The sequence below is a fragment of the Notolabrus celidotus genome, chromosome 19 (assembly GCF_009762535.1).
Source record: "Notolabrus celidotus isolate fNotCel1 chromosome 19, fNotCel1.pri, whole genome shotgun sequence".
In the NCBI taxonomy this organism is placed as follows: domain Eukaryota; kingdom Metazoa; phylum Chordata; class Actinopteri; order Labriformes; family Labridae; genus Notolabrus; species Notolabrus celidotus.
In genome coordinates, this window is record NC_048290.1 from 11,306,151 (window position 1) to 11,322,689 (window position 16,539).

Sequence of the window (16,539 nt, forward strand, 5' to 3'; positions counted from 1 at the left end):
TATTTATTCTAATTATTTTTGACATTGTGGATTGATACTGAAGACTTCAAAATTTAGAAATAATCTGGTTTTGCCATAATCTGGTTTACAGCAGCAGGCAAATTGAGCTATCCATTGTGTACTAACCCTACCTCTGATCAACACAACTGAAGGCAAGTAATTCTACAAATAAACTCTTGACGAGGCTCATGTTCATTAAAAACCATTCAGGAAACTACTTCATGAAGCAGACTGAGAGAATACTAAGAGTGTGCAAAGCTGTCATGAAGGAAAAGGGGGTTACTTTACAGAATCTAAAATATAAAACATCCTGGTTTGTTTGACACTTTTTTGTTAATTAAATAACTCAATATACTAGTGTTGTAGTCAAGACCACATTAGCCAAGACCAAGACATGTCTGAGACCAGAGTGCACCTAGACCAACATATTTAGGGCTCGAGACCAAGTCAAGACCAAGACCAAGGTAGGGCAAGACTGAGACAAGACCAAGACCATATCAATGAAAAATCATCATGAGAGTAAACAAAATAAAAGACTTCTGTTTATTTTATTTAACTTTGCTTTAAGTACAATTGACAGCAACAAACAAGGTTTGGTTTTGTCTTCGTCGCCTTTTTTTGTACTCCTTAAGTTTTGTTTTTCTCTCTTATCACAGTAATGACAGGGACACAGAATGCATCAGTGGTGGTCTCGACCGGTCTTGATATAAAATACGGATTCCGCCCAGTCCGAGACCGAGACAAAACCGAGTAAAAATGCTTTCGATTCCGAGACGAGACCTGAAATAAGAGACCTCAAGACCAAGACCGGTCTCGAGTACTACAACACTACGATATGTGTTCTTTCATAGTTTTGATGCCTTCAGTGTTAATCTACACTGTTTTAAGTAACTCAAATAAACAATAACTGTTGAATGAGAAGGTTTTTTCCAAACTTTTGACTGGTAGTGTACATATCCTGAACTCATATCCAACTTTAAGACGATCATTTAGTTTTTAAATAGAAGCAAATATCATCGGTTTGTTTAGGTGCTTAGTCTGCTTGATGTTTAATTTATAGGCTCCAGATATGACAGACGTAAACACTCTCAATGTCTTTCAGATTCATTTAGCTGACCAATGCTACTTGAACATTGTGCCGTTACGAATAATAACTTCAAAGCTGACAAACTTCCAGAAAGAAGAGGTCTAACCTGTGGGAGTCATGGCTGGTGTATTCGTGTGCTTTTATTTTAGAGTCAAGTCTGCTCATAACATTCTTAGGATTCCTACTGTTCACAGACTGATTGGATCAGAGTGACTTTATGGAGGTTAGGGAATGTTTGCGTGCCACCACAAGTCACACAACAGAGACCATCCTGAAGTGGCTGCAATGGGACAGGATTTACACTGTAAAAAAAACACCAACAACAACGTGCCCAAGTATCCTCTAATAGACAGATTCTTCAGTAAAAAAGTGTGTGATTAGATAATCAAATGCATCCTGCAGAGAGGAGAATATGTTACTTTGAATGAAAGATAAGTTTACTCTGTGTGATCTGTTCCCAACTTGCCCACAGTGCTGTGGTGCCTCAACAAGAGGCGTGTGCTAATCATCAGTCTGCCTAGTTGTAAGGCAGGTTCAGCCAGTATCTCATCCTGTACCCTCTGAAGTCTGCCCTGAATGATGAAGTTATGTAATAACTAATTTGCTCATTGTGATGCCAAACGTGCAGTTTATTTATGAATCTCTTATTTGTTAATTAAATATCACTACCTCTGTTTTGATTTCATATTGGCAGAGACCTACTTGGCAAAGGGACAATGTTTGTTGTTGCATGCAATGACAAGTTTGTGAGTGACAGAGTGCTGAATGATGCTTGAACATATGCCTACACTTGCAGGAAGTTATAGAGTACGTATAGAAGAGTATGTGAGGACATAAGAATGCAAGAAAACTGCTATCATAAGTAGTTCCTAGAAATATCTCTTTTTGCCAGACTGTACCCTGAACTGAGTGAAAGTAGTAGAAGAAAGATTATTTCTGGCATGCTTTATATGTCATGAGGAGTATGTGGAGTATCACTACAACCAGTATGTATTTGGAGAAAGGAACAAAATGTACCAGGACTCACTCGATGACGGTGTCAAACATCAGCGTGGCATTGTTTTTTGTTTCTGAAAAGGCGCTTTTTAAGCCCAACAATGGTGGTCGCCATATTGGAAATGCTGACTCAACCCTAACTTTTGATCACTCTAGAAACAGGCAAAGAGGCGGAGTAGAGGCGGGCCTTAAGCTTCCAGGCAAACAGTTGAGGTATCCACTTGTCAAACAACTCACCGCACCCCTAATGATGCAATGTATGTCTTTACTTTGAGCTTTAATTTAATCAAAACAGGTGAGTCATGAAAAAAAGTCACTACCCATCCACTCTTTTTCTACTGTAACGTTGCCCCTTTTGATAGTGGGCTATACAGGGTTTCCTTGGCTATTAGAGCCAGTCTTAAGTGGATGCTCAAGGCCCTTCCACATTGGCTTCTTTTTTCAACACTGGAGGTTGCTGCTTGGTTTCATCCAGATCCTTAGCTGCAATATTTTGTATATTTTGTACTTTCAATACAGGTTTTGAAAAGTTTGTAGCTACATGTTCAAAGCTTGATCCGTAAGGCAACTGGACTTGGTAGAAATTCTTGAAGACTTTTCACCCCTCCTCTGAAAGTCTTTTTCAGTTCTGACCAGACTGGGGAAGAGCTAGAAAATATAAAGGCGTTTTTCGACTGCAGGAACTTTACCCCAGAACCAGGGACTTTACACCTGAACTTTGTGCGTTTCGACCAGATGAACCAGGGTCTAAATTTAGTTCAGGGGTAGATAATCTCCCCCCTGAAAAGCCCTTACTTGGGGGATAGTACTTTTCAAAGGTCCTGGGACTTTCGGTTGAACGTAACAGTGTTTGTGAAGTTTACACAGTTGTTGAAACACAGAGGGAGGTCCTGGGAATGCACACTAGTTTAGTTTTTTATTAAGATTTCAAAATATTATTGAATATTATTTTTTTTCTCCATACGTCACTGGTCTGATTTGCACAATCTACCCGGGACTTAAGCTCACAATCGAAACGCAGAGAACAATAGGGGCACAGGAACCTTTTAGTTCCGGGTAAAGTAGTTCTGGGGGCTAAAAGACCCCGGAACTCTTGAGGTGCATTTCGACCATGAGTCTAAGTCCCGGTTAGATTGTGCATATCAGGCCAGTGATGTATGGAGAAAAAAAATAATATTAAATAATATTTTGAAATCTTGTTAAAAACCTAAACTAGCATGCATTCCTAGGAACTCCCTCTGTGTTTCAACAACTGTGTTAACTGAAAGTCCCAGGACCTTTGAAAAGTACTACCCCCCAAGCAGGGGCTTTTCAGGGGGGAGATGATCTACCCCTTAACTAAATTTAGACCCCGGTTCCTCCAGTCGAAACGCATGTAGTTCAGGGGTAAAGTCCCTAGTTCAGGGGTAAAGTTCCTCTGGTCGAAATGCACCTTAAGCCTCAAACAGTCATGGGTGTGTTCAGGTAGCACCAACTGAAGAACAGAAGAAGCCTTTCAGAGGAGAGGTGAAACGTCTTCAAGAATTTCTACCAAGTCCAGTTGCCTTATAGATCAAGCTTTGGATTACCACAGCCTGGATGAGTGAGAACCTTCACAGACTTGTAGCTACATGGCATGTACTTGATTGCAGGACTCCTTCATCACATCATTGTTAAAGTGCTTAGTGAAAACAAATCCTCTCCTCTCGAATGAAACTCGTCTTTTCCGTCATCTTATCTCTGAAATGGCTCGCAGTGATTGATCAATAAGGTCCTCTCTATCATCGGGCCTTTTACGTGATTACATCGCAGTGAAATTTTAATTTAATCTCGGAAGCTAGCAAGTTGGCGATTGAATGCTAGAAACTATGATGGCCTAGTAACTGTTGTAGAGAAAAAGTGTGTTAGTGGTGATTAATGTTGGCTTAGAATACAGCCTCATTTGGGACGTCTGGGCAGACACAGTGCAGTGTCATCCGACCAGTGATGCGCAGGCCCGGCGTTAATGTGATGATTGAGTGTGTGAAATCTGCCCACAGAGGTCAAACTGTGAAAGGAAATAAAAGAATGATCCCAGAGTAGCAGGGGAGCAGCATGTAACTTTTGCTCCTTTACCTTATGTGTAAGCAAACACTAATAAATGGGGTAATTTAAGGGGAAGACTGTGACGCACAAGCAATTACGTATAAGCAATGCTTTGTCGAATGTGGAGGTGTAAAGACAAAAAAAATCATGCTATAGAGAGTGGGAGCAGCCTGCAGAAAACTGGAACACCCTGACTCAGCCTGCATGGCAGTAATCTAGCCTCATTTCAGTGGGAACTGCTGCTCATTATGGAGCCTGAAGTGTATGGATGAGTGAGTGGGAAACAAGGAAAGAGGGATGACGGAGGGAAACACACAGGAGCTCTAAGAACAGAGATATGAGGAGGTAGGTTTGAGTTGAGGACTTAAGAGCAGCTCTCTTTCACATTAACTCGTCAAGCTACGGGAGGACTGTTGTGGTCGTTTTTTTTGCTCTTTAGAAGGCCGGCCCATTGTTCTCGCAGTTACTCGTTTTGTCATCATCTCATGTGTTCAGCCCTCACTGCTTGCACACTGGCCTTTTGTCGCCTCACTTTTGTGTAGCTTCGAGGCCTCAGATGTTCTACCTACAACCCATACATGTTGTGAAGCCTGGGAGCTTTTCACACACTGTTGTTTGTTTGCCAGAGTTTCTGTATTTGTGCGAGTGTGTGTGGATTTGGACAGAAAAGCATTGTTTAGCCATTGTCCCAAACAATTCCACGGTATTGCACATGCCCAATCTGTTCCCATTAGGTCACTACAGGGGCATAGGGGCACAATGAGGCTATTGTTTTAAGTGCACACTCACATACACATGCACATACTGGTGGACCCCCCCATGCACACTGTGGCATGAGTTAGTGCTGTTCTATTGGTTTGAGCCAACACTGTATGAGTAAACACTTCTACTCACAACAGCTTGTTACAGTGAGTGGACGGGAAGGTACTATAGTCAGAAATGATTGCTTGCCCAGCAGAGGAGTATTTGTGTCTTACATCTAATTAGCGATGTCCCAATCAGGTTTTTTTTGGCACCCAATCCCGATCTGATTTTTTAATATTGAATATTTGCAGATATCGAGTCCCTATCCGATACTTGTGTTTGCCTAGTGAATAGTTTCACAAGAGGTAAGAGAGTTGAGTGACAGTGGACGTAAATGATCGGATGAGATGATTAGGTCAAATGGCGATCACCGATCAATATGGATTTAAGGATATATCGCAAATCGGTAAAAAATCGATACAAAGAACAGTGGATTAAAATCGATTCAACATAATTTGTATCTGGATATTATTTTTAAACAGTTGAAGGCGCTTTCTGCATTATACTCCGCTCGTTCAACATTATTAAGTCTCTTGCGCTGCTCTCTCGTCACTCGCTGAGTGGAGGTGCTTTAAGTTTAAAGCATGTCTCGATTTTAATCAGCTGACTGCACACAGCGGAGACGCTCAGCTGGGGGCTGCGGCTGAGTGACAGGTCTCCATGAGCGCTCTTTTTTTTTTCTCCGCTGCTGGACTGATAACGACTCGGTTGCGCTCCCGGCCGACACATAACCGCGTCCACATGCTTATTTTTCTCAGTAAGAACGAGTAGACAGAAAACTGGACACTGTGAGTCTAAGATATGATCCTGTTCAGTTGTCCTGTTGCAGTAAATCCACACGTTGAAGTCTGAGTCTTCACATATACCATGCGTCCGCTGAGATTATTTATAAGCCTGCTCCTTACGTTGATATTCAGCATGTTTAACATTTTGAACACCACAATATGATCCTTAGCTGTTTAATACTGACAGTTATATACATTGTGTCATGAAGGAAAATTTGATTCAGGGGGATAAAAAGCATTTGGCATTCTTTTTGACATGGAAAACTTTTATGCTTTTTGAATGATTAAACGATAATTGATCGTTAACATTTCCAAAGATCGATCAAGGAAAATACTTGAAATTTAAATCCCTAATTTAAAGAGATTTACCTTATTTGTTTTAATATTTAATACTTTCATTTGGGAATCGTTCACTTTCCATTTCTCTATAATTGTTATGAAATTTTCCAGCAAGGTATTTTTGTGCGGTCATGTTTAGTTTTTTTGCAAGGTGCTGAAAAAAAGTGTGCAGTGGTTTTATTTGAGTTACAACACACACTAAAAATGAAAAAGGATTTCTTTGTTTACAAAGACATATAAAAGAAAAAATATATATTGCAACTGTCGATATCCGAGAATTGAAATAAAGTAATAGTTATTTAGATTTTGAGTCCAATCCAGTTTTCTTGAAAATCGTTAGAGAATCGTGAGTGAATCGTATTGGGATTCGAATCCAATCGTGGGTTGAGTGTATCCTTACAGCCCTACACGTAATTCATTGTCATCCTGCATGTAACCTGTTTGTTATTGAACATGGGGGAAAAGAGAGGCTTTCAATATCCTGTCTGTAACCTAAGGAGTTCAACAGTTCAGTTTCACCCTGAATGTCTTAAGGCTTTATGCAGGTTCAGTTACAGTTAAGGAAAGCTTCTCTGGAGAAACAACAAGAGTAAGCAAAATCCTTGAAGTCTCCAAGCAAATCCCCTGTCTCCCTAAACATTTGAAAATGTACAGTCAAGTACCTATCTCTGTTGCTATTTTTGAGGAACTAGCTCACAGGCTGCAGCTTCTCATCAGACCCATAAAAGCTACAGATAACAGATAATAGATAAACATTTGATTTAGTGAGGGCTGTCCAGACATACAGAGAACACATCATACAAGTGCCACAACATTGATTTGCCTACTCTAGCTTCAAAATGATTCTTATGAAATGAATGGTGATAGTTATGGAAGGCCTAATTTCCTCTCACAGCGTTGTTACGGAGCAAGAAAAAGAATGCTAACAATGTACACAAAGCTACTTTGCATTTAGATTTTGAATCACTACTTCAGAAACACTGTAGACCCACTTGTCTGTAATGTTGCTGAAAATTCCTGTTTTGTCCAATGTCTTGACTCTTAGGATACACTCACCTAGCAAGCCCAAGGACATTTCACTCCCAGTTTGTTTGAGTAGTGAGAGTGCTCTGTACCATGCTCAAATACGCCACACTTCCTTGACCCTGGCACATTTTGGTGTAACTTCCACACGTTGCAGTTATTCATGCATGAGCACAAGCACTACATGGGTATGCAACGTGATGTATAATCAATGGGACTGTTCATCTAGACGATTATTTTAAACGAAGGTGGCAATGGATTCACCTTGGTGTGATGCAGAGGTTGAGAGTTTATTCAAAATGTGGGCAGACATGATTATCCTCTGTGCTGTTGAATCTGGGACCACATTTCTTGATGACGTAAAGCCATGCCTGTGTCATATTTCTACATACTGTACGTACAAAAGGTCCCCATGCTCAGCCTGGTTGGGCATGGAGCAATGTGAGTGAAGGCTAGGGGTGGGAATCGAATAACCGGATCCGACTTAGAACCGGTTCCAATTGATCAATTCCATCGGAATTGTACACCTCAAATGTTATCCATTCTTCTTAACGATTCATTTACCAGGTCGACGTCACGTCATGTCACATCACGTCACTCTGCGGCGGAAGACTGTGTAGAACTACTTTTTTCCCCCTCAAAAAATACTCAGGAATCGTTAGGAGAATTGATAAGGAATTGGATTGATAAGCAGAATCGACAATGACATTGACATTGATAAAATCTTATCAATTCCTACCCCTAGTCAGGGCTCTACATGGCAACTGGCCCTAGTGTGAGTGCACACTTATGCATCTAGCCTACCCTCCACTACACATTATTTTTAATACCATGTGTGAGTTTGTTAAGCCCACCAGTCAATAGTAAACCAGATTAGCTGTATTAGCAGCTCTCACTGCATGGGGTGAGAACATTGACTTGACCTCCAGCTGGGGGGACCGGGTCTCATGTTCTGCTGTTTGGGTTGTCTGGATTTTGGTTCTCAACTCTTTGGTTGTTGCGTAACCACCTCATGGGGTGTTAATGTTAACCCCTGATGGCTTTGAGCTTGTTTCACTTTGTTTATGATACGTGGTTTGTAGTAATACTGCACTATGACAGTGTTAGTATGAGGAGACTTTTTTGTGTTCGCTGTAGTGGTGTTGTGTCATTTAACACCTTGGCATAAAGGTTGGAAATCATTGACACAACGAAGAGAAAAAAAGAGAAGTGAAAGTCAATAATGAAGTAGTGGACATAAATGATCCTTAGTGTTTGAAATACTTATCACAAGGTTTCAGACTGACTTCCCACTGTTTACTATGCACTTAGTTAGAATATCTCCAAAATAACAGGGTATACAAGGACACTCTGAATGCAATTTTCCCCTTCTATGCATGCATCAGTCACGCTGGCTGTAAAATCAATAGATGTTGAGTCATCGTTTTACATTAGTTATTTAATTTTTTTTGCAAGTTATCAAATCTAATCCCACTTCTGGTGCTTTATCCTATCATGATGCACACATAGTATAGATTGGTGTCCGTCTCTGCCTCCCAAACAAAGGAACAGTGTGTTGTCCAGTGCCACGCTGTGTCTGTCTGACCAGTTTAATATGTGCTGCCAGCTTGCTATGGGCCCTGGGCACTGTCTTCAACTTGGTTACACTGTAGTACAGGCTGCTTTGCATTTTACAGCATGTAGTGTCATGGGTTGTCACTTATATCTCAAGATGAGTGCATCTTTTAGACATCTTAATAATTGAGTCTGGAGTTTTTTTAGGGGATCTTTCTGCAGAGTCTTTATTGGTCAGTTAACTTAAACCTAAACAAACAGCCATTTGTATATATCAGGCCTACAACATTTCCCAGAGCATAAAGGGTAAGGATATTGGACTACAAACACACTATGACACTTAATGCATCTGAATAATATTACATTATGTGATCTGATTTCTATCTTTTAGAAAGGATTTTCAGTTTGTCATCATCAGAGCGGATCAGTGAGGTTAAAAGTGTGAAGGCAGTTCTTTGTTGGAACAGCTGGTAGAACTGAGGGAGGAATAGAATGGTGGAGACAGGAAGGAGCAGGGGAGGAGTCAGGAACGTGGGATGGGGGGTTGAAAGATGTAGTCTGTGAAGGGGAAGGAGAGTGGGATGGACGGACGTAGGCCACCGCTTCAACCCACTGACAACCCACATGAAATGTTCGAGGTGACCGCAGGACAACATAGCTTCATCTTCAGACGTGACTATTGTCTGACAGTCTTTCTATCTCTTCCTTATGCTAGGTTTAAGACTCTAAAAAGAAGCCAATGAATTAAATATTGGATGGATGGAATTAGTTCTTAATATGATAATGGCTTAAATGCTTTTTCTAAAGCAACAAAGGATACAAAATTTAACTTCTGAGTTTTAAAAATATCCTATGACATGTTCTCACAATACGAGCATTCAAAACAAACATGTTATCACAATACGAGCATTCACAACATGTTATCACAATAAGAGCATTCACAACAAACATGTTATTGCGATACGAGCATTCACAACAAACATGTTATAACAATAGGAGCATTCACAACATGTTATCACAATGCGAGCATTCACAACAAACATGTTATCACAAATCAACTATTCACAACAAACATGTTATCACAATACTAGCATTCACAACAAACATGTTATCACAATACGAGCATTGACAACAAACATGTTATCACAATACGAGCATTCACAACAAACATGTTATCGCGATACGAGCATTCACAACAAACATGTTATCGCGATACGAGCATTCACAACAAACATGTTATCACAATACGAGCATTCACAACAAACATGTTATCACAATACAAGCATTCACAACAAACATGTTATCACAATACGAACATTCACAACAAACATGTTATCACAATACGAGCATTCACAACAAACATGTTATCACAATACGAGCATTCACAACAAACATGTTATCACAATACGAGCATTCACAACAAACATGTTATCACAATACGAACATTCACAACAAACATGTTATCACAATACGAGCATTGACAACAAACATGTTATCGCGATACGAGCATTCACAACAAACATGTTATCACAATACAAGCATTCACAACAAACATGTTATCACAATACGAGCATTCACAACAAACATGTTATCACAATACGAGCATTCACAACAAACATGTTATCACAATACGAGCATTCACAACAAACATGTTATCACAATACGAACATTCACAACAAACATGTTATCACAATACGAACATTCACAACAAACATGTTATCACAATACGAACATTCACAACAAACATGTTCACAATACGAGCATTTACAACATGTTATCGCGATACGAGCATTCACAACAAACATGTTATCACAATACGAACATTCACAACAAACATGTTCACAATACGAGCATTTACAACATGTTATCACAATACGAGCATTCACAACAAACATTTCATCACAATACGAGCATTCACAACAAACATGTTATCGCGATACGAGCATTCACAACAAACATGTTATCACAATACGAGCATTCACAACAAACATGTTATCGCGATACGAGCATTCACAACAAACATGTTATCACAATACGAGCATTCACAACAAACATTTCATCACAATAGGAGCATTCACAACAAACATGTTATCGTGACACGAGCATTCACAACAAACATGTTATCGTGATACGAGCATTCACAACAAACATTTTATCGTGATACGAGCATTCGCAACATACACATTATCGCATATATTTTCTCATATCCTAAAACCTTTAAATTATTTTTTTCACATTTGAAGCAGTCCCCTCAAATACCTGGTAATGGTCATTGATGTATAAAAATGCCACACTCTTCAATTAATCAAGAAGAAGAGTAACGTTTAATCAAAATAAATAGTAAATGCAACACTTAGTCATCTGTTAGTTCAAAGCTTCCCCTCTCTCTCCTCATTGCATCAGCATCTTGTAACCTGAGAACCTATATCATTACAGTGAGATGCCGTGCGATGCTATTTGTGCTACTGACCTTGCTGAGTCAGTTTCTCTGTTAGTCAAAGATCAGAAGGACCCCCAGCGTGTTTCTCTTTGTGTTATCTCATGTATGCCTGAAGCAGTCTGTAGCCTTTTCTTAGTCTGTCGAATGAAATCTCTGCTTTAGTCTCAACCAATTATCGGCCTCTCTGTGGCATCCTGCGGGGATGACAGTGTTTTGAGTTGGTGACTCATGCATAAGCTAATTTGTGCCATCTTGGAGCATTGTTCTCTATCAGGAATAGAAGTGATATGAGTGATATGTTATGAAACACAGCAAGGTGTTAAGGGCAAAAAAGGACACATTTTGAACATAAGTTATCTGGGCTGACCAAAACACAAATACATACCTTGTAGTTTGCGAGTTTTGCACATTCACCCCGATGAAAGTCTCACTTAGACACATACAAAAAACGTTGCAACTAAGACCAAAGAACAGACATTTAGATGTCTGCTGTATTAATGGATGGGTCGATAACTATCGGCAGCAGTTTCCCCTCAGGCAGTAACTCTATACATGTCAAGGACAGAGGAGGACATCTGGCTGAGCTGCAAACACCTCCAATATGCATCAAAAGGCTGCAGATATCCAGACTATCCAGAATACCGTTATTGAATGCTTCTCCATTCATTGAAACTGTTCTGTAATTCAGGGAGCTCTGTTATAGTCACATCAAAAGGAGGGAGAGGGATGAAAAGGCCTCACAGTTTCATGAAAGCTCCAACAACCTCACACATGGAAACTGGAACGGACAAAATATTTAAAACATAATTTGAAATGGTTTAACCACTGGTTGCAGCCTCTGATGGGACCTTACAGATGAACATCATTAACCAAGCTTACTATATGATTAAATATATTTATAATCTTCACATCAAAATGGTACACAGTCAACTGAAAACCAACGATTTACTCTATGAGATTGTAAAGTCACCAGTCGTTAACATCTGGTAAAATTCTTCTGCCCTGTGCACACAGTTCTGTAAGGAGGATTTCTGCATTGGTTGAGACTGGAGTGGTTGAGGTTCTGCTGAGTTATTGCTCTGGTTATTTAGTCTAGTCATCATCAGGCTTTAAACACTTGAGTTAAGTATTGTCTGACACCAAGATGAGACAGATGTTCGTGTTTTGCCATGGTCTGACATTGAAGCAGCATATGATCTGCCACAGAGCCAGAAGTTCAATTTGTAGTTGGCTTAGGCACTCATAAAAGTGAAAAAGTCTCTGATTTTATAATAATAAACTCAAAAGTAATTCATGAATCTATTTTAAAAAGCATGACATGTTCAAACTATCATGCAAGGTCAGTACAAGGATTAGTTCAGGCCATAGACTGTATAAATAATAGACATAGTATCCGTGACGTCACCCATCTGTTCCTGACAAGCGGCAACCTCAGGTCTCAAAATATAAAGTGTTATAAACTGCAATTCATTGAGAATCCGCTTGAGGCTGGCTGCAGAAACACCGGAAACCACATAGACACCAATTCAAAAAAGACGCTAATTTCTCTATCGGCACACACTGTACGGGGGGTGAATTTTTTTCTAATGCAACGGTACAGAAGATATTAAGATTACCAGTTTTTCCCCAAAGAAGGACATGACTTACTCGACTCCCGGACGGGAAAACATAGCTGTTGGCTAGGAGGCTCAAACTCCGCCTCTTTACGTCACACTATGCCTGGTTGAGTGCCGCCGTTGATTGGCTTAAAACAACGCTTAGGAAAAGATGGGTGACGTCACAGATACTACATCCATTATTTATACAGTCAATTGTTCCTGAGCGCTGTTTTGAAGCCAATCGTTGGTGTGAGCCATATTGGAAATGCTGAACCCAACCTAACTTCTGTTGAGCTAGTGTGAGGTAAAGAGGCGGGCTTTAAGCCTCCTAGCCAACAGCTCCAGTGTCCCCGCCTGTCAGTCGAGTCAGCCATGTCCTTATTTGAACAAAACTCGAATCTTAATACCCTCTGCACTTTCACGTTATACAAAATATTCAACCCCCATACAGTGTGTGCTGAAGCTGTTTTTTGAAGCAGGCTGTAAGCATGTTTATTATTGCTGTATTGGTGTGTATGTGGTTTCTAGTGTTTCTGCAGACAGCCTCAAGTGGACGCTCAATGACCTGCACTTTATAACACTTCCGCATTGGCTTCATATTTTGAGACTGGAATTTGCCACTTGGTGCAGGCATGTTGATGAAGATTCATATGCAGTATGATTTTGCTTTTTTTTTTTTTTTTTTTTTTACATTTGCAACATATGTAACAGCTCCCATGTGCTGCTGTAATGCAATTATACTATAGCAATATTACTAGTACTATAGCAGCCAGTAGCAGCATTACTGCGTCTGGCTAACTACAACCAGGCTAATCAGCGCCCCAGCATCAATGTATACATGGATTATACTACAGACTACAGTAGGTCACACTCGGACATGCTGACCCTGCTATGCACTATTCAGAGATTAAGGCATTAGTGCTATTTGTACGTAAAGAAAAGCAGCAGGGTTGCGATTAATAGGGAGATTTTGAAGTGCTTAAATATCCTGATTCAGATCCCAGGTTCTTGCTCAGCAGGAGTGCTGCTGCGTGCCTGTAGCTGAACTTGAGGTCTGGTTTTCAAACGAAGCATTTTGCTCATGGCAAGTCAGGGTTATTGGTCTTTGATGTGGAGTACATAGAGAGTTCTATTCTAATTTTGTTAAAGAAGCTGATTTGACCTAACCTTTTCTATGATTCTGATCTTGACCTGTTGTTGTTTGACAATATACTTCATAGTGAAGCAGTTGGACACATCAGATCTGATGTAAAAAAGAGACCAAAGAGAGTCTTTAAGCACTCCTCATGATCATGGTATTAGTAATCCCTGTAGCCCAACCCAAAACAAAGGGTTTAAACTTGTGTGAGGCCGACTTGTTGGCTGCAAATGCACCGGGCTCCCCCGGGCGAGTCCCCAGGGCTCAGCAGATACTATTCTGCGTGCTCCAGGGCCATAAATCCTCTTTGCATGGCCGGTGATCAAGCCATGATGTAAAGGAGCTTAGTAGCAATAGACAGGCAGGCAGGAAGGAAGCTGCTTCCCTGTTGGCCAGGAGTCAGGTGATCAAAGGCACATACACAACACCGACTGGAGAGAGGGACAGCACGGGAAGAGGTGGAAAAACAAGGAGGGGAAATGGACATGCAGAGGTTTATGAATGGCAACACCAAAGAGAGCGTGAGGAGGGGAATGAGCAGAGATGAGTCAGAGGTTTTTAAAAAGATTGATTGGATGTAATCTGGGTGAAAACACAAACTAGGCCTGAGGTAGCTTCAAAACAGGGCAATCTGCCTGTACGCACGCAGTGCACATGGATGTTTGTTGACAGCAGGGAGATCATGTGCTTTATATGAGTGCTAACAAGTTGAGGAGGACCAAGGTAAGAGAATACCGGTATTTAAGAGGACTAGACGATACAAGGATGATTCTTCTTATTCTAACCACAGGGAGGGATTGCTCTAGAGATATACCGATATGTTTTTTTCAGGGCTGATACGATACCGATTATTAGTAGTCAAGGAGGCCGATAACCAATAATTGGAGCCGATATTCAGGTGGAAGAGCACGTCTGTGTTGCGGCCATAAACAGCGCAAAAACAAACAGACCTTTTTGTGGCAAATTGAAGTGCTGAAAAAATCCAAGTGGAGCGTACATCTAAACAGAAGTGGGTGCTCAGGTTGGAATCTTTCAAAATTCGCTAAATCATGTGGCAGAAATGACACCATCTGCAGAAACGGTAGGTTAGCTTGCGTTCCATTTCTCCCTGCAGTTTCTCATTGGCTGATTGGCTGTTACCCGTGGCTCTGTGTGTAACCAATCAGATGGTGCTGTGGGTGGGACATTGCTGGAGACAGAGTAGGGACAGCAGACAGGGGCGTGGCTGCATAAGAGCCAAAATAACCCAGTTTTAAATTGATCTCTTATCGGCCTACAGATTTTTAAATAAGGCCGATGCCGATATGTGTCAGAATGCTGAATGTCGGTGCTGATAATTGGCCGATAAATCGGTCCATCCCTAGATGGCTCTAGCATGGAAGCTGATTTCTCATCTTACCTTTCCCTGCATCTTTCTTTCTTCTCCTACCCACAGGTCACTTTCCTCCCTCCCTCCCTCCCCCTCCTCCCCTTCCACCCGTCACAGCGCCGGTTGCCATGGAGAACTCCTCGGTGGCGTCTGCATCCTCTGAGGCCGGGAGCACACGCTCGCAGGAGATAGAGGAGCTGGAGCGCTTCATTGACAGCTATGTGCTGGAGTACCAGGTGCAGGGGATTCTGGGAGACAAGACAGACAGAGAGTTGGAGCTGGACAATGGTGGCAAGGTGCCACAGGTCAGAGTCTTATTCTTTACGGGGCATGACATTCTCTCATTAGTCCTATATCTGGTAAAAGTTGGAGCTATGTTTAGTTCAGTTTCTTGTTTTGCTTTCTAAATAAGCTGGACAGGCTGCCATTAGTGCAGCTGACTGTCCTACTGTATAGTGTACATATACACCTGGACAGTTATTGAGGTACATCCACACACTGCAGCTGTATCCTGTAAGTCAGTAATAAAAAGAAACAAACTGCAGGAACTGGCCGTTATTTATTTGTTTGTGTGTGTGTTTCTGTGTGTGTGTGTGTGTGTGTGTGTGTGTGTGTGTGTGTGTGTGTGTGTGTGCGTGTGTTTGCGTCGTATTCACATAAATTAGAGCACCATTTCCCCATTTCTCTCCTTCAGTGGACTGATGACTGTAACAACAAGAAAGATGGCAGCTGGACGTCTTCAAGGGGAAGAGGCTCATTCAAGCCAGTAAGTGTCTGACGGCACTGTGCCTATTCAACCGATGTTTACCTTCTGATCAGTGAGCCGAAAATTCAATTACACTACAATAGAAGCAGAAAAGAAAAATACAATTTTTAATAACACCTTCCTCTAAAGATAGAATCTATTTACAAACTGTTTAACGGATATAGTTAAAGTATCAGTCTCTGAATTACATGATCTGTCTATTGCTTCATCACCTGTTTTAATCTTATGTTTTTTAAATTAAGTTTGATTTAGATTATGAATCAAAAACCTTTTAAGGTAGAGATGATAAGGTTTTTAGCCCATGATTTTGCTCTTGTTTTTCAGTCACTCAACCAAGGCTAGTCCTAAAATCTCTGTCTTTCTCTTCCTCTCTCAGTTTTTCCTCTAGATCTTAGATCAATCTGACCTGCTTTACTTTTCACCATGAGTCTCTTTGCAGTGTCCTCTGTTGCATCCTGCTTTTGTGTTAGCATCTGTCTCCTCACTAAATCCTTTCTTTGACTCTCTGAGGAAAAAAGCTCTATTGCACCGACCCAGGATTGACAAAACAGGCCTAAAACATTCATCATGTAATTA

At 40.8% G+C, this 16,539-nt stretch overlaps 1 protein-coding gene across 2 annotated transcripts in view; it reads left to right on the forward strand.

Moving 5' to 3' along the window:
- ctif (CBP80/20-dependent translation initiation factor) overlaps positions 1–16,539 on the forward strand; it is a 64,767-nt gene that overhangs the window by 992 nt on the left and 47,236 nt on the right. For both annotated transcript variants that reach the window (XM_034709223.1, XM_034709224.1), the window contains exons 2-3: positions 15,264–15,502; positions 15,892–15,963. In XM_034709223.1, the coding sequence (XP_034565114.1) occupies positions 15,326–15,502; positions 15,892–15,963 (249 nt within the window). In that variant the 5' untranslated portion in view covers positions 15,264–15,325. The remainder of the gene's footprint in view (positions 1–15,263; positions 15,503–15,891; positions 15,964–16,539) is intronic.